The sequence below is a fragment of the Neovison vison genome, chromosome 10, assembly GCF_020171115.1.
Source record: "Neovison vison isolate M4711 chromosome 10, ASM_NN_V1, whole genome shotgun sequence".
In the NCBI taxonomy this organism is placed as follows: Eukaryota; Metazoa; Chordata; class Mammalia; order Carnivora; family Mustelidae; genus Neogale; species Neogale vison.
Window position 1 is genome coordinate 67,082,161 of NC_058100.1, and position 22,827 is coordinate 67,104,987.

Genomic DNA, 22,827 nt, shown 5'->3' on the forward strand with positions numbered 1-22,827 from the left:
CACAGAGAGAGAGCACAAGTAGGGGGAGCAGCAGACAGAGGAAGAGAGAAAAGCAGGCTCCTCGCCAAGCAGGGAGCCCGTTGTGGGGCTTGATCCCAGCACCCTGGGATCATGACCTGAGCCGAAGGCAGATGTTTGACTGAACTACCCAGGCACCCTCCATTTCTCATTGTTAAAGACTAAATAGATATCCCAGAGAACTCCTGAAACTGCTGCTAACGTAGTAAACCTCATGCTACTAGGTTTATGTAAACCTCATACAATGAGGTTTACATTTCCACTATGGGAGAACAAACCAAAAAAATTACCTTATTCTTATCAATTAAACAAATTTGCAAGGAAGGAAATTTATGGAACATTACATGTTTTAATAAATATCTGATACGTTACTAAAAATTATGTTTAAATTTATATTAAAAATTTTTAAGTCAAAATACTAAAATTTTAATGTTTACAATAGAAAAAAGGTTAGGAAACCTAGCAAAATACTCTTGAATATTTTTCTATGACCCAAGAAAACTCCTATTCTCATTGCCTTTACCACAGTAATGAAGACCTTCCAAAAGAACATTTCAGCAAGTAGCATAAAACCTGTGATTAAAAAAAAAGAATGCTACTTTGACTTTTAAGTTATTATCAGCCTGAAGAGCTCCTCCAAATCAGAACTATTATAGAAGCTACTCCCAAACCACTACTTGGCAACAAAGATGAATCTACCTATTACCAGGTTAGGATAGCAGCTATTATCATGGCCCCTTGATTTCTTTCAAGTAGCTCCAATGGAAAAAGCCACAAGTGAATAATAAAGATCTCATAATAGCTCTTAAGAATTCTTTATATGGCAGAAGCCACTAAAATGAACTCTGGAGAGTTAAAAAGAAAAAAAAAACCAACTCTCATCTCCTGATAAGAAAAAATAATTAACCTGACTTAATGCATCTGAGAAGGCTTTCTATAAATCAGACTTTTGTACTTCAAGAGCCAGATTAAAACCATATATCAAAAAAGTATGTAGATATTGTCTCATAAGTACACATAGAATATTTCTAAGTCTGCAGAGGTTCGTGGGTCTTTTTGTGAAATGCTCAATATGTTCTACTTAAAAGGAGAAGTGTGAAGTACTTACAGTGCTTAATTTGCTAGAGGTAATAATGATGCGTCTCTCATGTAACATGCTGGCATACAGCTGCAGCATGTTATTCACATCCACGGCAACAAAATATTCTGTAAGATTTCTCTGTACAAGTGAAAAGTCATTGTGTAAGTTAGAACTCATGGTGATTACGAAGGAAAATATTTTATACATTTACCAACAACTCTTAAAGTTCAAAGGATGTTATTATTAAAGATGGTATTCATTAAAATAATTAAATTTAATACTATTCTGCTGCCACATGAAGCACATAACATTCTATTATTATTTGAAACATAATCCTACCCCAGGAAAACATTTCTCAGAGGGTAATCAGAAGATCACACATTTTCCACTCTCCCCTCCCCCAAGTACTTATAAAAGAAGCTGATTTCCGGGCCCCAACTGTACACTTGCTGAATTGTAATCTTCAGAATGCGGCTCCAAGTATCTTTTACTTTTTTAAAATAATTCCTGATAATTCTTATATACACTGAACTTTGAGAGATGCTATTCCAGAGTCCTTTTATGTTTGCCAGTCACTCAGTAGGCAACATCACTGTCTGATAGTACGTATTATGTACAAGGTACCCCAAGGATGAGATGGATTCATAAAGCAGATCTTTGTTCCTTTATTAAGGAAAACCCCTTGTTTATATCCCATGTCAGACCTATTCTATGCTCCTATAACCAAATACATTTTGATGTTAGCTTAGCTAATTTTCTTGATTTAAGACTTTATTTTCTCCACATAAGATCAAAATTGGGATAAGCTACATTAACTTTGACTTTTAGAAGTTCTTCTTACTTATTTTTAACTTTCTGTACTCAAAAATAAGCATACTGGAAGGTTATAAAGTAAAGAAAAGACTGAATAAGATATGATAATAAAATGAAACTGTAGTATCAAGTAGACTATGACCTAGGAGGTGAAAACTTTTCATTGGGCAAGAAAACAAGAAATCCAATAAATAGTTTCTTTGATTTCCAGAAGGCAGAAACTTTACCAGGACAAACTTGTAATGGCAGGGTTTATCACAGAATCTGTAGTATCAGTGAGTGATGTTGAATTTAGTGGGAAGAAATTCATTTGCTGTTTTCTATATCTGAGGTCTATCTCACTTTCCAATTCAGTTCTTCATATGGATTACTTTTATGGCATTCAACCTTGGTATTTTTCCTATAGTCTCAAAGAAAAATAATTTCTAGATGGGTATTTCTCAACACAGAATGCTGTGTGGATAATCTATATCAGGCCCACATTAAAAACAGTCTCATCTAGTCTTTTCATAGGAGTTATCTGGACTCGCCTGTACTAAAAACACCACAGTCTTGGTTTGATACTGGAAAATTTACAATTATCTCTCCAGACTTCATGCACTCATCACCCATGCACTTTTGGAAACCAAACACTTAGTAGGTTTGAAAACATTTTGGGAAGAACAGTAAAGTTCTGAAAAAAATAACTATTTCTGGAAATTTATTTTTTCCTATTGATGTTTCTTTCACTTTTTATTGAATTCTTTCTATTGATCCATTGTATCTTTCCAAGAGAAGTTGAAAAAAATTATTTAAGAGAAAATTTCCTTTTCACACAGCAACCAAAACCCTATTTGTCACTTCTAGTTTCCATGTAAATTTTTCCACAGAATATTAATTTATAAAAACTATTAAAACACTGAAACTATTTCTAATATGGCTACAATTAGGACTTTAAATAAAATACAAACTTTAGTAATTTTTATAATTTCTTGTAGTACCCCTCAAACCCTATAAAATATATATCATGTAAATCAAAATCAAGAAATCAAGTACAGGGGGCACCTGGGTGACTCAGTCAGTTAAGTGTCTGCCTCCAGCTCAGGTCATGATCCCAGCATCCCAGGATCAAGTCCCATTATTGGGCTCCTTGCTCCCTGGGAAGCGTGCTTCTCCCCTGCCTGCCATTCCACCTGCTTGTGCTTGTTCTCTCCCTCTCTCTCTGTGTCAAATAAATAAATAAAAATCTTAAAAAAAAGAAATCAAGTATAGGACATTAAGATTTTCATGGAGTTATACAAGTAATCTAAAATGCTACAGTCACTTTACTAAAGTAATTATGTGTATAAAAATATTTCCCATTGCCAGTATTTATCCCCTACCAAGTAGAGTCATCTGAGATATTTCCTCTACCTCATCCCGGGGAGCTCAGGACCTAATATACGTGTGTGTGTGTGTGTGTGTGTGTGTGTGTGTGTGTGTGTGTGTGTGTAAGAGAAAGAGAGTGTGTGTGTGTGTGTGTATGATCCTACTGAACTATCTCAAATGGTAGAAACAGTTTTTCTCATAAAATTTTCCTTACCTACAACCAATATTAAGAAGGGAGTAAAACAGCAGACACATCAAGAAGAAAAAGAGGTAACGACACTACTCCTATTTCTTATTTCTAACAAAACAGGTAATTATAATGTATTCTATTTCTCTATACAGAAATCTTTGGGCACTGAGACAAAAATGAATATAATTCATAATATGAGTAGCACTAAAAAGTACAGAAAACAGAAAACTTACACTCTCAGGAATTGTTGGGAGTCCAGTTACATCTGGGGCAATGAAGTAGGAATGCTAATAAATAGAAATAAATCACGTAAGACAAGCAGAATTAAAATTTGGTAGCAATATATATAATTTGAAAAAAATAAGAAAAGATACATCAACTAAATTAATAAATGGCAAGGATTAACATTCAGGATTTGCTGAATTTGAAAGATTCTTAAATAACATGGTATTGAATAATAACCTCAGACAAAGAGTTAAGTGTTGGTTAAAAACATTCAACTTTAAAACTGAAAATAATAATCATGGAAAAAGTTTAAGACAAAAAGTATGTTACTGAAAGATATAGATATAGATAGATAGATATAGATATATAATACACACATATACATATAAACACATTTAGGGAGACTGGAAAATAATGAGGTTTGACATAGATTCCAGAGTGTCTGTGGTAACTCACAACAAAATCTTCTGGTACAGATCAGCTACTATATTATTCAGAAAGCAGCAATAGAACATAATTTTTAAATATTTAAAACCTTTTAAAAATGTAATGATCTCAAAATATGACCCTCATACGCCCACTGAACAGTAATTACCTTCTATAATATTCAAAGCAATACAACAGTTCATAGATGTATTTATATAAAAAGCATATTGTGTATGTCTTCATGTTCCCCATTCATGTTCCCAAATTTTACCACCCAGAATCAGTAAAACTAAATCACCAGAATTGTTTTATTTTCTGTTCATATTAATCTCCAAAATTATTTTCCTATCTTAACCACATAAGGACATACTTAATACTGTCTTATAGTTAAAAACTGGAAAAGAAACATTCTAGCCAATACTGGGCACAGTTAACCAGTCAGAACAGGCTAGTTTGCACAGTCATAATGTATAATTTTCCAGAGTAGAAGAACAATATGAGATAAATCACTAGGTCTCCTGAGACCTTGTGACAAAAAATGTGACAGAAATCTCATGCTGTGAATGCACATTAACGTTACTACTACTGACAATGGAGAATATGCATAGATTTGGTCTCTATTAACTACTTTATTTGGAGGGGGTTTTAATAGTACTGTATTTCATAAAACTATGCTCTAAAAGATAGTATAAACAGAAAATATACTCCAAATGATTAATTTTCTTAAAAGAGACAAATTAACCATTTCCCAAAGGACTGGAGTGAATCTTAAAAACACAGTGAAAGAAGTAATTATTTTCTCAATTTAATAGTGATTTTTAGAAGCCAATGACCTTTTAACTCACCGGTACTAGGAAGGGCTGATCTTTCAGAACTTGCTCACTGGCAATAAATATCTCTTGGTTCTTATAATATATGAGAGAAAAAATGAATATTTTACTTTCATGGGGGAAGTTTACACAATTTGCTGTGTACCTGAGACAAATTGATGTAGTCACATTATCCACAGTATCCAACTATAAGTGCTATTTTAAATGCTGCTTTGCTAATTTTATGCTAGAAAAATCTCAAAGAAAGTATTTTCATTTTCAACAGAGAGTAGAAAATGCTGTGGATATTTAATGAATTTGAAATGTACTTTCAAAGTAAGCATTTACATTAAATATTAACTTTTTATACAATCTCTGTGATATTCTTACAGTTTCAATGTCAAGCCTTGAAAAATTCATGTGTTGGAGCATTCACAAAATATGGTATTATAAGAAAGTAGAGTAGTTTCCCAAGGCTTCTCACATTTTTCTATCAGAAATTGTGCAAACAAAATTTTCTTTCAACTTTGTGGAAGAACAATAATTCCTAGGATGATCAATCGTTACTGGGCATCATAAAACTAAAACCTCAACAAGTAGCTGAGGACAATGTTTCTGGATCCCAGCTCTGCCAGTCTGGAACAGCACAGCACTAGACATAGCACTTTGGTAAGCTCTAGCTGAAATCAAATGAAATTACTAAATGGACTTTACACGAATTTAAGACAATATTTTATCAACCAGCTGAATCTGCCAATTCTTTAGATAATGTATTGAGATAAGGTGTACAAGATTTGAAAGCTACTGTAGACATTGACTCAAAAGCTTATAAAAAGGCTTAAATTATAGAAATGAATACATAGAATAGAACACAGTCACTCAAATTCCCTAAACAAGATTATTTCAGCTATGGTACAAAATATGTTATCCAAATGAAATAAAATTTCAATTCATTAACAACTAATGTTAGGATAGCTTTTCATAGTAGATATATCATTTCACACAATTCCCCAAACAAGTTTCTCAAAAATGGACTCACTCAATTTCTCATATGAAGAAAAATAATCATCACAAGATATTAACTTTTTTGCTAACACACATTTAGTGACCATGACTTAAACCAGTATCTTCTATTCTTAGATATTAAGAGATCTAATAGTTTTTGATATATGACTCTTACTAATAAAGGTGAAGTATTTCAATATCCAGTATTTTTGAAATGTATTTTTAGAAAATATTTATTTATTCCAGAACAAATGACACTCCAATTTAAAACCAGCACACTTTTTTAAAAGATATTATTTATGTATTTACATATAATGTATTGTTTGTTTCAGGGATACAGGTCTATGAATCATCAGTCTTACAGAATTTATAGCACTCAAACTCCATTAACAATCTAGGATAGCTACCCTCTATTATCTTAGTACCTGTATTTCCTTTACCCTATAACAAAGTGTTAGAATCATTTTATAAATACAACTCCTTCAAAGAATGACACTTATTTTTGATAATCGAGACCTTTTCTTTGATCTTGATGTTTTTCCTTGACCTTTCTACTTCATTCCACTAACCATTAACCTTGCATTCTTTTGGGTGTAGTGACCTACAAATCTGAGTTTCTCCTTAACTGTTCCTTCTTCTAATTCTTTCACTTGACCTCCTTTCTTCTTCTATAGTGTATTTTGGCAATTAGACATCAGCCTCTGCTTTATTCTCTTTATATTCTGTCCTTTAAATAGCTAAAGTATTCTTACAACTATTTCTGCAGATGCTATAGATGCTATATACTGCTATATCTGGGTTAAAAATTTCAGGTTATCCTTAGATTTCCAGTGTGCAATCTCCAAATGACTATTAAATATTTCCACTTTGGCAGTGTTCAAAAAGAGGGTGCAGACATAAAGGTACAGAGATCCTGGGGGAAAAAGAACAATTTATACTGTTAACGACACAGGAAAGTTTCACAAAGGTGGGAAGTGAGCTAGTTCTAGACTAAAGATGGATAGTCTACAAAGAGGCTTTAGTAAAAAAGGAAGGTGCACAAGTGAGAAAACACGATGTTCATTCAAGAAGATGAACAGAACAATGCGACCAGAGTAGAAAATCAACTTAGAAAAAAAAAAAAAGAGAGAGAGAGAGACAGAAAAATGAAAAGGTAGACTGAGGCTAAGTAGTGTGTGGTCATGAAAGCCTGCTGGAAAGACAAATTCTGGACAAATTCTACAGAAAATGGGGAGCGTTTAGGTTTCAGAAAGAAACTTTATATAGTTTAAGGAAGTTTAATCTGATAAGAGTTTTGTAGAAAGGATTAGAAAGAGAGGCTCTAAAGTAAGAACTATTTAAAGTGCTAAGCATCTGAACCAGGGTGCTGACAGTAAAAATAAAACAGAACAATGACAGAGAATACTATTATTAAGCAAAATTATAGGAAAAATTTAAGCAAAAGAAAGTTATTACCAAAGAATATAATGAAAATAACAATTTCTTTATCGTGCAAAAAAGCAAAAGACATGTGAATATGATTACATACACTTCAATTTACTTTTTCTTTCAATTTTTCTTGCATCATTATATATTTTTTCTTCCTTATAAGTGGCAAAATTTACCATTACATTGGAAGAATTAAAATGAATATAAATAAATTTTAACATTTGATTTGGTATGTTGACTATTAATGAAAACATCCACATGTGTGATCATTAACTTTGAACATTTATGAAATCTTCCAAAATACTAATGTGCACATTAAAACTCTTGGCAGTAAGTAATCTACACAACCACAGGCTTACTGTTTGACAAACTTCAACCATATTTTCAGTGTTTGGTGTTTATTTCTTTTTTTTTTAAGATTTTATTTATTTATTTGACAAACAGAGATCACAAGTAGGCAGAGAGGCAGGCAGAGAGAGAGGAGGAAACAGGCTCCCTGCTGAGAAGAGAGCCCGATGTGGGGCTAGATCCCAGCATCGGGCTCTCTGGAGATCTGGGATCATGACCTGAGTCAAAGGCATTGGATTTAACCCACTGAGCCACCCAGGCCCCCGTGTTTGGTGTTTATAAGGGAAGATGGATCACAGTGTAGGGAAAGAAGAAACTTTTTGCCCACAATTTTTATCATATAATTAGTTATACGCTAAACTTTCAATTCTTATTATGTACTGTTTTCATTTTAGGAGGGGTATTGTGCATGTGTGTGTACATGTGTGTGTGTTTCCTTATTAAGGATAAAGTTTACCACCTGAAAATCAATATTCCTTACAAAATATTCTCACAGATTTGGTTACTGCTACTGTAAATTTTAAAAATCTGTGATTCACGATCTATAAAAATATACATCTAAAATATGATAGTTGAAGCATGGCAAAAAGTCCCACTATCATCCTACAGTAATGTTACTAGCACTGACATTTCCCTGGTAGCAGAGTTTGCTGAAGGTGCATGTGTTCTTAAATGACAAAGTGCTATGACAAAAAAAAAAATCAATTAATAACTGAATACTTACCACACTCAAACTGACAGGAGTGTTTGCCTTTGGTACTGGGTGGCTATAGAGTGATTTAAGAGTTTCATTCAAATCATTTTCCTAGAGTAAAATGAAAAAGTACATTTTATAAATGAATTATATACTAAGTGATATAATTGAAACTACTTGATAAATCATGCACTATGCCTTTTCAGATTAGACAAATTCAGATTAGACAACTGCTTTCCTCAAGAATGTTTCAAATAACAGAAATTGATATATTTAAATTTAATAAATATGAAAAAGATAATCAAATATCTTTATCCAAAAAGCAAAACAGCAATATTTCTACTGAATACAAATCTGTATTTGGCAAAACTTCATTATTATAAAATACGCTTATGCTATCTTATAGAGGAAATCATTTAAATCATTAAATTCAAGAAATCATTTAAATCATTAATTCAAGAACAATGGGATTGAATAAAAACAATACAACTTTTTATCAGATCACTGAATGCTTCCCTTTTCCATTTTAATTTTAAAATCTTAAACTTAATTTTTAAGGAATAGGTACAATTTAGAATGATCATTGTACTAAAATACAACATACAGGTTATTCTACATAGTTCGTTTCTAAAGAGCTACCAGTCACTATTTGACTCACAATAAATGGAATTAAATAGAAGATATAACACATCTACTTCCCTGAATATGTAAAATAAATAATGTACCTTGATATGCACGCTCACTTTTTCCAAATTATGCATATAAACCCAATAATAAATATATAAAGGTAGCTTTTTATACACATGATTTTTATTCTTAAAATATTTAGGTGTGGACAATATACCAGAGAAAATGACAATTGCTCAAAAATGGTAATAATTAATATTAAAGAATTCGGATATGAGACATAACTTCTCATAATTTGTCTTATAAATTACTAACAAACCTTAATAATTCCAATTTCTGTAAGTGTTTGTGAAGTGTGTGCTCAAAACTGCCTATTTGGAATTCTCCCTAGAATGACTTAAAAGAAATAACTATAGAACTTATCTCTTGACCATTAAGAAATGAAATATATCCAGAGAATATCCTGGATGATATTTAATGCTCTGTCTATACAAAACTCCTATGACTACATAAGGTTTTTTTAAAGTCTAGCTTTTAAAATGTCTTTATACTTGCCTGATGTTGATTAGGTAAGGATAACTTCAATTATAAAACCTAAATATTAATCTATATAGCCTGTGACACTGGATTAAAAATAAAAAGAAAAAATATTACAATTATAGATTTACTTCTGGTTTTTAAATTAATACTGTGAACCTACGATACAGTTTCCTCTGATTAGGAACATAAATGTAGTCTCTCTTATTCCCTCTTTTCAGAAAACTAAAATTATACAGATTTGTTCACAGTATTTTCTTTTATATATTTCAGTATTACTGATGGTTTCAGAGAGACTGACATATTATAGATACATAAGCATTAACTTAACAGTAAGAGTTTCTAAAAGTAAAGTATTCAAAATTTGGATGACTAATAGAATTAATGCTGGTTCCAAATGCATACTCATAAAAACAAAGAACAAGAAATAATCACAAAGTAAAATTCTGGTTTTAAGCTTCCATTGCTATAATTAAATTCTTTTATTTCCAGTTATTTTGCTAGGAAAATGACTGTATAGCTTCAACATAAAACTGTTCAAATATAAAATGACCTTCTAATGAATACTTCACAGAATTATGGATGTCAAGTGTAGAGGGGGAAATATTTACACACACACACATACAAATATACCTGAACTTCTGACAAACAGCAAACCTTGCTATTATGATATAATAATAAAATTTGGTTGCCAAATTAGGAGACTGTTCACCAGAAGCATAAAAGGAGTATCTTAATTCAATAATAATACCTTTAAACTCTATTTAATAAGAAGTATCTGGAATAGTATTTGTGCTGAACTCGGGTTTTGTTTTTTAAAGATATTTACACGTTGAATCTTAAAAGGTGAGTGTTCTATCAGTAATCATGAGTGAGTGACATAATCTTGAAAGATAATTATATAGGAATTCTGGAAAACCTGAATGATTCAAGATAACTGAATAGTACATTATGTGTAAGAAAGAAACAGTTTAGCCAGGAAGGAATATCAGAAACCAGATCAGGGAACTTCTTATATGTCAGGCAGTAGACAAGTTTAGATTTTATTCTAAGAGAAAAAAGGAAACTATAAGAAGACTGTAAGCAGTGATATGATATAATCAGGTTTCAGAAAGAACATTCTTAAAAATCCAAAATATAGTGGTACTTATAGCTATGAGTATGTATGAAATGGCCATAAATGTACAGAAAGAAGAGAAAACTAAGAATATAAAATAAGAACATCAAAGTTTTAGGTATAGATAGGCGAAAAAGATCAAAGAAAGACATTATATAGTTAGAAACAATGGAAAAACAATGTCAGGCCAATTCAGAAAAATATAATCTCGAGAGTAATAAAGTATCAACTGAGATTATTTTTTTAAAGAATTTATTTATTTATTTATTTATTTGAGAGAGAGAGAGAGAGAGAGAACAAGTACAAACGGGGGGCGGGGAGCAAAGGGGAAGGAGAGGGAGGAGGAGAAAGAATTTCAAGCACACTCCTCACTGAGCATGGAGTCTAACATGGGGCTCAATCTCATGACCTGGAAATCATGACCTGAGCTGAAACCATAAGTTGATACTTAACCAACTAGGCCACCCAGGTGCACCTCAAATGAGAATTTAAAAAGATAACAAAGGATGGAAAATATACTCTGAATTTAAAAATTAGAAAACAATAACAGGCAATCATTACAAAATTTTTAAAAAACCTTTTATTTGAATTAAATTACATCAAATAGCACAGCTCATATCTTAGTAAATTAGTTCTTGTAAAAAAAATTCAAGCAATGATTAAGGGGGAAAATTTACAAATATCATCATAGAAAAGTTGATTAATTCAAAAGCACACTTCAGAGTTTTCATTTTAAGAAAAAAAAGATAAAGACCTAAATGTAATAGCTAAAACTAAAATTCTTAGAAAAAAACATATGGGAAAAGCATGATGACATTGAATTTGTAATTTTTTGACATGACGCTGAAAGCATAAGCAAAAAAAGAAAAATACATATTTGGACTTCATGTAAATTAAAAAAACTTTTGTGAATCAAAGGACACAATTAGCAAAGTAAAAAGGCAACCTATGGAATAGAAGAAAATATCTACAAATCATATATCTAATAAGGGATTGATATCTGATTATATAAAGAACTCCTGCTACCCAACAACAAAATTTGCTTAAAAATGGGCAAAGAATTTGAACAGATATTTTTCCAGAGAAGAAAACTAAATGACCAATAAGCACATGAAAATACTCTACATCAAGAATTAAAGAAATGCAAATCAAAACCACAATGATATACCACTTCACACTCATTAGAATGGCTATTATAAACACAAAACAAGGAGGCATTCCAAGAGGGCAGCGTACGTCCTGAATTCATCTCCTCCTATAGATACAGCAAATCTACAGCTACATATGAAATCATTCCCCCAGAAAAATACCTGAAAACTAGCTGAATAGCTCCTGTACAACAAAGAATAAAAGAACCACACTGAGAAATGTAAGAGGCAGAGATATGGTCTCATCCAAAACTCCATCCACCATGTGGTGACCCACAATCAGGAAGGATGTCAAGCAGCTTCTCCCTGATAAGCAAGGGGCTTACGACATATATAAGGCACCTCAACCCTTCAGACCTGCACCAGAGCAATGAGCTCCCCAAATGTCTGGCTTTGAAAATCAACAGGGCTTATGTCCAGGAGAACAAAGAGTTGTAGGGAATAGAGCTCCTACTCTTGAAGAACTTGTGCACAGACTCACCTGCCACAGGACCAAGCACAAAAGCAGCAGTATGGAGAGCACCTGGACTTACATGAAGGAGATTCATTTGCCAATCCTAAAGCATCTGCCAGAGGAGGAGGAGCTTATTCAAACTCTCTCCAGAATAGAGGTGCTGGTAGGTGTCATTTTTGCTTTCTCCCTCTACCTTTCTAGTGCTGGTGGGCACATCCTGGCCCTGTGCCATTCCTGCAGCCCCACCACAGCCAGCAGAATTTACAGCCTACACGGGGAATGCTCCTTGAACACCTGGCTCTGGTAGCCAAGGCGAAGCTGAAGAGAAAGTTCTTGGCAGGCTACCACCCTCAGGGCTCTACAAACAGTAGAAGGAAACACAGTCTTCCTATTTACTTATCCTGAAACTTCTACTGAGAGGAACACTTTAGGATTACCACACACCTAAAGGCTATCAAAGTATTCTCAGTGAACATAGACCAGGTGATATCATCTTTGCACTCTCCCTTGGCCTTGCTGCAGCTCATTGGTACCTCCCCCAAACCTTTCAGGGATTTCATAAGTATGAAGCCACACTTTTGCCACTGTCACCAAGGGTATGTTTCCAGATTGATGGGTCTGAACACCATCAGACTTTCTGATTGCTGTCCCACAAACTATTTACATAACTTTAAAGCTGCTGCCTGAGGATCTAGCTTCCAACCTGCCAAAACTAGGAGCTGAGAGATCCCTCCCTCTGGGACATTCAGAGGATATGGACTATCTCAACACGTAGGAGTTATCAATAATGAATCAGGGTGTTTAGACTATCATAAAGGTTCAAGAGACAACCATGAGCTAAGGCAGGGTTGTATGATAAGGTTCATCCATAGAAGGTCATTCTTTCAAGAATAAGAGAAACACCTTTTTTGTCTAATGCATAGAATAGAAACCAACCAAAATGAGGAAACAGAAATATATTCCAAATGAAAGAACAAGATCAAGCTCTAGGGAAAAAACCCTACAAGAAGTGGAGATGAATAATTTACCTGATAAAGAGCTCAAAGCAATGGTCATAAAGATGCTCACTGAAATTGGGAGAAGACCAGATGAACACAGCAAAAACTTCAAAAAGATAAAAAAAATATATAGGAAAGTATCAAATATAAATCCATCAAATTTATCCATCAAAGTATCAAGTATAAATCCATCAAACCAACAAGGAAGAAAGCAAGAGAAGACCAAAACAGAGGAGAACTACAAAATAGCCAGACAACAATTGAACAAAATGGCGATAATTACATAAGTATACATAATTACTTTAAATGCAAATAGAAGTCACAGAAAAGAACTAAACTGAAAAATACACTACAGGGGTTCAAAAGCAGACTGGAATTAGTTATCCAGAAGACAAGGCAGAGGAAGTAACCCAAACAAATGAGAAAAAGAAAAAAATAATTTTAAAAAGTAAAGATAGCTTTAAAGGACCTGTGGATAATATCAAGCAGAATAACATCCATATCATAGGGGACAGGAAAATAATTTGAAACTTATTTGAAAAAATAATACCTGAAAACATCCCTAACAGGGAGTTAAAAACAGATATCCAGACCCAGGAAGCCCAGAGACTTTTCTTTTTTTTTTAAGACTTTATTTATTTATTTGACAGAGATCACAAGTAGGCAGAGAGGCAGGCAGAGAGAGAGAAGGGGAAGCAGGCTCCCTGCTGAGCAGAGAGCCTAATGTGGGGCTCGATCCCATGACCCAAGCTGAAGGCAGAGGCTTTGACCCACTGAGCCACCCAGGTGCCCCATGAAGCCCAGAGACTTCTTAACAAGATGAACCTAAAGAGACACACACCAATAAACATAATTAAAAAATCAAAATATAGAGAGTCTGAAAAACAGCAAGAGAAAAACAACTTGTTACAAAGGAACACCCATAATGCTATCAGCAGATTTCTCAGCAGAAACTTTGTAGGCCAGAAGAAAATGGCATGACACATTCAAAGTGCTGAGGGAAAACAAACTTCCAACCAAGAATACTTTACCTTACAAGGTTATCACTCAAATTTGAAGTAGAGAAAGAGCTTTCCAGACAAACAAAAGCTAAGGAAATATAACACCACTAACCTGGCCCTATAAGAAATGTTAAAGAGATTTCTCTAAGCTGAAAAGAAAGGGTAATAATTATTAAGAACACATATGAGAGTAAAAATCTCATTAGTAAATACATTGTAAAGGTAGTAGATTAAACACTTATAAAGCTAATATGAAGGTTAAAAGGCAATGGTAGTGAAAATAACTAAAACCATAATCATTAGTTAAGGAATATAGAAAATAAAGAGACTTAAAATTGACATCAAAAGCATAAAACATGGGGGCACCACGGTGGCTCAGTGATTAAGTGTCTGACTCCTGATTTTGTCTCAGGTCATAATCTCAGGGTCATGAGATCAAGCCCTCCATCAGGCTCCATATGCACTGAGTGTGGAGCCTGCTTACAATTCTCTCCTTCTCTCTCTCTGCCCTTCCCCACACGTATTCTCTCTCACTAAAAAAAATAAAAATAAAAAATAAAACGTGTTTTTATGGGAAGGTGGGTAAAAATTTAGTTTTAAAATGCATTCAAATTTAAGTTGCTATCAGCTTAAAATACACTATTAAGTATATAAGCTGTTATGTGTAAGCTTCATCATAACCACAAAGCCAAACCCTACAGTAGATTCACAAAAGAAAATGAAAAAGGAATCAAAGTATACAGCAGTATAAATCCATCAAACCAATAAGGAAGAAAGCAAGAGAAGACCAAAACAGAGAAGAACTACAAAATAGCCAGACAACAATTGAACAAAATGGCGATAATTACATAAGTATACATAATTACTTTAAATGCAAATGGACTAAATTCTTCAATCAAGAAATACAAAGTGGCTAAATAATTAAAAACAAAAACAAAAACAGGAGTGCCTGGGTGGCTCAGTCCGCCTTCAGCCCAGGTCATGATCCCAGGGTCCTGGGATTGAGCCCCACATCAGGCTCCCTGCTCAGCGGGGAGCCTGCTTCTTCCTCTCCCTCTGCCCCTCACCCTGCCTGTGTTCCCTCTCTTGTTGTGTCTGTTTCTGTCAAATAAATAAATAAAATCTTTAAAAAAATTTAAAAAAAACAAACAAAACTATGCCCATCTATATGCTGCCTACAAGAGACTCACATCATACGTAAGTATACACACAGAAAGGAAATGAAGGAATGGAAAAAGATACTTCATGAAAAAGGAAACCGAAAGAAAGTGTGGTAGCTATACTTCTATCAGACAAAATAGGCTTTGAAACAAAGAACATAATAAAAAAACAAAGATGGGCATTACATAATGACAAAGGGGTCAATCCAGCAAGAAGATACAACATTTGTGAAGGGAGAAATTGACAGTAATACAATAATAGCAGGAGACATTAATACACTGGTTACATCAAAGAATGGATCATCCAAACAGGAAATCAATAAGGGAACATTGGCCCTAAGACACACATTAGACCAGATGAACTATATACATAACAAACATTCCCTCCCCAAACTGTAGAATACACATTCTTTCCAAGCGTACATGAAACAATCTCCAGGATATTTCATATGTTAGGCTAAGAAACAAGTCTCAATATATTCAAGAAAATAGAAATCACATCAAACATCTTTTCCAACAAAAATTGTACAAAACTAGATGTCAATTACAAGATAACTGGAAAAATCACAAACAGATAGAGATTAGACAACATACTACTGAATAACCAATGGCTCAATGAAATTAAAAAAAATACCTTGAGACAAATGAAAATATAACACACCAAAATCTATAGGATATAGCAAAATAGCTCTAAACTTTAAATTCTAAACTTTATAGTGATATAAACTATTAGTGATATAATATCACTCTATTAGTGATATTAGTGATATAAACTCGAAACTTTATAGTAATATAAACCACATGAAACATGAAAAATATCAAGTAGAGTAACTTTGCACCTAAAAAAATGTAAAAAAAAAAATGAAGCCCCAATTTTGTAGAAGGGAGGAAATAATAAATGTCAGAGCACATATAAGTGAAATAGGGGCTCAAAAGACAATAGAAAAGATCAGTGAAACTAAGAGTTGGTTTTTTAAAAACAGAAACAAACTTGACAAACCTTTAGCTGGATGTACAAGGAAAAAAGAGAGAGTTCTCAAATAAATAAAATCAAAAATAAAAGAAGATACAACTCACACCAAAGGAACATACAAATGATCATAAGAGATTACTAAAATAATGTTATGCCAACAAATTCAACAACTTAGAAGAAATGGATAAATTCCTAAAAATTTACAATCTTCCAAGACTGAATCATGAAGAAATAGAAAAATTAAATAGAGTGATTACTCATAAGGAGACTGAATGAGTAATCAAAAAACTCCCAAAAATAAAAGTCCAAGATCAGATGGTTTCTCACATGAATTCTACGAAGTATTCAAAGAGGATTTAATATCAATCCTCTTTGAACTCTACAAAAACCTGAAAAGGAGGGAATGTTCCCAAACTCATTTTGTAAGGTCAACATTACCCTGATACCAACAGCAAGCAAAAATAACACAAAAAAGAAAATTACAAGCCAACCTCCCTGATAAAGATGCAAAAATCCTCAATAAAATATAAGCAAATCAAATTTAACAGTACATTAAGAGGACAATCAACCATAATCAAGTGGGATTTATTCTAGGGATGCAAGGATGATTTAATATCTGCAAATCAATTAATGTGATATACCACATTGACAAAATGAAACATAAAAATTATATGATCATCTCAATAGATGCAGAAAAACCATCTGATAAAACTCAACATTCATTTATGACCAAAACTCTCAAAAAAACATAGACAGAATGTACCTCAATATAATGAAGGCAATATATGACAAGTCACATTTAATATCATACTCAACAGTAAAAAGCTGAAGGCCTTTCTTTTAAGATCAGGACTAAGACAAGTATGCCCACTCTCACCATTTTTATTCAAAATCATACTTTAAGTCCTAGCCAGAACAAGTAGGTAGAAAAAAGAAATAAGAAACATCCAATTTGGAAAGGACGAAGTAAAACTGTCACTATTTGTAGATGGCATGATTTTCTATATAAAGAGAGAAAACCCTAAAGATGCCACAAAAAACAAAAACAAAAACCTGTTAGAACAGATAAAATCAGCAAAGTTGCAGGATACCAAATCAATATACAAAAATCTGTTGTGTTTCTATACTAACAGTGAACTATCCAGAAAGAGAAATAAAGAAAACAATCCCATTTATAATTGCATCAAAAGAGTAAAATACCTTGAAAAAAATTTAACCCAGAAAGTGTAAGACCTATGTATTAAAAACCAGAAGACACTGATGAAATAAACTGAAGATGACACTATAAATGGAAAGATAATCTAGTCTTATGAATTAAAAGACCACATTAAAATATCCATCTTACCCATTTTATCTATAGATTCAAAATAATCCATATCAATATTCTAATGTCATTTTTTTCACAGAATTAGGACAAATAATTCTAAAATCTGTATGGAACCCAAATGATCCCATGCAGCCAAAGGAATCTTGAGAAAGAACAGCAAAGCTAAAGGCATTATGCTCCTGGTTTCATGCTCCTTACTATATACTAAGATATAGTAACCAAAGCAGTATGCTACTGGCACAAAAACAGACACAAAAATCAGTGGGATGGAACAAAGAGACCACACATACACGGTCAATTAATTTATGAGAAAGGAGGCAAGATTATGGATAAAGGACATTCTTTTTATTAAATGGTGCTGGGAAAACTGGACAGTCATACACAAAAGAATGAAACTAGATAACTATTTTATACCACACACAAAAATTAACTCAAAATCGGTTAAAGACTTGAAGGTAAGAGCAGAAACTATAAAACTCCTAAAAGAAAATATATGCAGGTCTTGGAGACAATTTTTGGGTCTGACTTAAGAGTCAATGGCTACAAAAGCAAAAAAAAAAAAAGAAAGAAAGGTAGAAAAAAGAAAGGAAATGAGACTACATCAAACTAAAAAGCAAAGTGAAAGAAACCATCTACAAGGTTAAAAGGTAATATATTGAATAAAAGATATTTACAAATCATGTATCCAATAAGGGTTTAATATACAACATACATTCAATATACAAAACACATAAAGAACTCATACAACTCTAACAAAAAAATAAACATTGATTTAAAAAATGGGGTGAAGGTCTGAATAGACATCTTTCCAAAGAACACAAACAGACTGCCAATAGGCACATGAAAAGATGCTCAACATCACTACTCATTAGGGAAATGCAAATCAAAAGCACAATGAGTTATCACCTCACACTTGTCATAATGGTTATTGCAAAAAGAACAAGAAATAACGGGTATAGGCAAGGATGTGGAAAAAGGATGTGTATCCTTGCGCACTATTGCTAGAAATGTAAACTGGCGCAGCCACTGTAGAAAACAGTTTGGAAGTTCTTAAAAAATTAAAACTAGGGGCGCCTGGGTGGCTCAGTGGGTTAAAGCCTCTGCCTTCGGCTCAGGTCATGATCCCAGGGTCATGGGATCGAGCCCCACATCAAGCTCTCTGCTCGGCAGGGAGCCTGCTTCGTCCTCTCTCTCTGCCTGCCTCTCTGCCTACTTGTGATCTCTGTCTGTCAAATAAATAAATAAAATCTTTAAAAAAAAAATTAAAACTAGAACTGCCATGTGATCCAGCAACTCCATTTCTGGGTATATGTGTGAAGAACATAAGAACACTAACTTGAAAAGATACATGCACTGTGTCCATTGTGCCATAATTTACAACAGCCAAGATATGGAAAAAAGCCAAGTGTCCATCAGTGGATGAATGGATAAAGAGGTATTGTACACACACAAACACATACACACAGTGGAATACTACTCAGCCATAAAAAGAACAAAATCTCTCCATTTGTGACAACATAAATGGACCCTGAGGTCACTTATGCTAAGTGAAATAAGTCAGAGCAAGACAAACACCATATGATTTGACTTACACATGGAATTTAAAAAACAAAACAAAGACAAAACAAAATAAAACTCATAGATACAGAGAACAGATTAGGTTGATGGTTGTTGGAGAGGAAGAGGTTGGGGGATGGGTGGAATGGTGAAGAGATCAAAAAGCACATACTTCCGCTTACAACATAAATAAGTCAAGAGCATGTAATGTACAGCATGGTGACTATAGTCAATATTGTATTGCAAATTTGAAAGATCCTTTTTTTTTTTTTTTAATTTATTTATTTGTCAGAGAGAGAGGGAGAGAGAGTGAGCACAGGCAGACAGAGAGGCAGGCAGAGGCAGAGGGAGAAGCAGGCTCCCTGCCGAGCAAGGAGCCCGATGTGGGACTTGATCCCAGGACGCTGGGATCATGACCTGAGCCGAAGGCAGCCGCTTAACCAACTGAGCCACCCAGGCGTCCTAAGAAAGTAAATCTTAAAAGTTCCCATCACACACACGCAAACACACACACACACACATCTGTAACTTTGTATAGTTAGTAATGACAGATGCTAACTAGAGTTACTATAATAATATTTCACAATGTACACAAATGTCAAATCATTATGCTGTGCACCCAAAATTAATATACTGTATGTAAATAATAATTCAACAAAACAAAAACAAAAGAGAAAATAGCAGGTGTTGGGGAAATTAGAACCTTGTACATTGCTGCTGGGAAAATAAAATGGTGACACCATGTGAAAAATATTATGGCAGTCCTTCAAAAAAATTAAACATAGAATTACCATATTACTCAGCAATTCAAATATAATACAGCAACTCAAACAGATACTTGTATACCCATGTTTCTAACAGCACTGTCCACAACAGCCAAAAGGTAGAAGCATCCCAGCTGTTCATCTATAGATGAACAAATCAACAAAATGTGGTGTGTACATATGATGAAGTTTTATTCAGCCTTAAAAAAGAAAGGAATTCTGGCACTTGCGACAGCATGGATGAACCCCCAAAACCTGCTAAGGGAGATAAGCTAGTCACAGAAGAACAAGTATTACATGATTCTACTTACATGAGGTACACATTCAAATTCATGCAGGCAGAAAATAAAATGATTGTTGCCAGAGACTCGGGGGAGGAGAAAGGAAAGTCGTTCTATGGGGCACAGAGTTTCAATTTGGGAAGATGGAAAAGTTCTAGAGATGCTGCTGCTGATGGTGGCACAGAACAAGGCGAATGTGTTTAATGACACAGAACTGTACACTTGAAGATACTTAAACTTTATGTTGTATTTTACAACATGAGAAAAAATTGGGGAAAAAAACATAGCTTACCAGTTCCTTAGCCAAGTAATCTGCCAGAGTATTGAGAAGCTTGTAATATACTTCAAACCATGGCAGGTAACTGTAAAAAAACAAGAAACAAAAACAAAAACAAACAAAAAAACCAAAAACCTTTAAAAATGTATATGGATATATTATTTAGAATCAAGAAAAGAAATGAAAACATTAAATTTTTATTATTTCAAACAGCTTAATCCTAGATGGCAGAAAAGAACTATACCAATGCTCTCCTTACTATTATAGTAAAATTTTAAATATTATCTATTACTAGTTTTCATAAAAATAATGGTCCAAAGTTCTATTATTAAAGTTATGCATTACACACTTCTATTTTTTCTGCAGTAAAATTATTTAATCCTATATCATAGTATGCATGGTACAAGTGTACTAAAAGCACTTATAGAATAAAAATTAACCACTGTAATAAAATATAATACAAAATAAAAACTAATCTTAAGAAGCTTTCAAAATACACAATCTTTTCTTATTAATGATTACTGAAGAGAATATATAATACAATAGAAATATGTGCCTAATTAATCAATTATTTGAAACTGATGGTCAAGTAGGGTGATAAATTTCAAAGTAAACATCAATATACACAACAGAAAGCCCATTTTAAAAACTGTAAAATTATATATAACTGAAAATTCATTTTGATTCACTTTACTAGATGCAAATAAAACTAATTCTTATGAAAGCAAAATACTGTCTAAAATTCAAATAAACCCCCAAAATCTGTACTCCTTATTAACAAATTAAGATATTAGTATATTTAAAATCTATCCAAAGGTTTAATTGTTTATTAAAATGTATTCTTTTTGGGTGTCTGGGTGGGTCAGTGGGTTAAGCCTCCACCTTCAGCTCAGGTCATGATCTCAGGGTCCTGGGATCAAGTCCCGCATCGGGCTCTCTACTCAGCAGGGAACCTGCTTCCCCCCTTCTCTCTCTCTGCCTGCCTCTCTGCCTCCTTGTGATCCCTCTCTGTCAAATAAATAAACAAAATCTTTTTTTAAAAAAAAGTATTCTTTTTTTCAAAGAATTATTATTTTTTTTAAAGATTTTATTTTATTTATTTGAGAGAGAGAGACAGTGAGAGAGAGAATGAGCGAGGAGAAGGTCAGAGAGCAAAGCAGACTCCCCATGGAGCTGGGAGCCTGATGTGGGACTCGATCCCGGGACTCCAGGATCACGCCCTGAGCCGGAGGCAGTCGTTCAACCAACTGCGCCACCCAGGCATCCCTTTTCAAAGAATTATTATAACAGATTACTTTCTAAGAGAAAACCATGTGATGCTTTTACTACATAACTGTATTCTGACAAGAGTACATGTATATAACAGATTTAAAATTTAAAAATCAATGTATAGAGCTGAGAAAAACAACATTCTATCTGCATTTTTCACATAATGTCTGATTTATTAATGGCTATGAAAGATGCTTTTTGATTCAAGAGTAATCTAAAGTCACAACAGAAGTACATTTGGGGGGCAAGTGGGTGGCTCAGTGGGTTAAACCTCTCTCTTCGGCTCAGGTCATGATCTCAGGGTCCTGGGATCAAGCCCTGCATCAGGATCTCTGCTAAGCAGGGAGCCTGCTTCCCCCTCTGCCTGCCTCTCTGCCTACTTGTGATCTCTCTCTCTGTCAAATAAATAAATAAAATCTTTTTTAAAAAAGAAAAAATTAAAATTGATAAATTAGGAACTAAATCAAGAATATCTCCTAGCAACTAGAATAAAGGGATAAACCAATGGATAACAGAAGAATAAATGTTAAAATATCAGGGCATCGATCTCAAGAATTATGCAGCTAACAGTAATAGTTCCAAAAAAGAAAGAAAAGTGGGAAAAAAGGAATGAGAATTTCTTTTTTAAAGCTGCAGGAAAAATTCCTAGAACTTCAGCTATGAGTGTCCACATTGAGAGTGCCACTCGGTAAACTGTAAAATAAATGAATATCACAGTGAAATTCCAGAATAGGAGACAGAAAAGCACCTAAGAATTTCCAGAGAGACAAAACAGGTAACATACAAAGGAATTAAGTTAAAAATGCCACTGAACCTCTCACCAGCAATCCCAGACAGTGAGAAGATTACACCTTCAAAATGCAGAGATTAAATCCCTTTGCAACCTATAATTCTCTGCCCCTAGAAAGAACCAATCAGGTGTGGGGCTAGGTTAACGACACCTTCTGTCATGC

At 33.6% G+C, this 22,827-nt stretch overlaps 1 protein-coding gene across 4 annotated transcripts in view; it reads right to left on the minus strand.

Annotated features, from left to right (window-relative positions):
- DENND1B (DENN domain containing 1B) overlaps positions 1–22,827 on the minus strand; it is a 269,435-nt gene that overhangs the window by 127,280 nt on the left and 119,328 nt on the right. For 2 of the 4 annotated variants that reach the window (XM_044267542.1, XM_044267543.1), the window contains exons 6-10: positions 20,621–20,690; positions 8,415–8,495; positions 4,946–5,005; positions 3,683–3,736; positions 1,127–1,237 (exon numbers count right to left, since the gene is read on the minus strand). In XM_044267542.1, the coding sequence (XP_044123477.1) occupies positions 1,127–1,237; positions 3,683–3,736; positions 4,946–5,005; positions 8,415–8,495; positions 20,621–20,690 (376 nt within the window). The remainder of the gene's footprint in view (positions 1–1,126; positions 1,238–3,682; positions 3,737–4,945; positions 5,006–8,414; positions 8,496–20,620; positions 20,691–22,827) is intronic. The other 2 variants (XM_044267544.1, XM_044267545.1) reach the window with 1 other exon arrangement.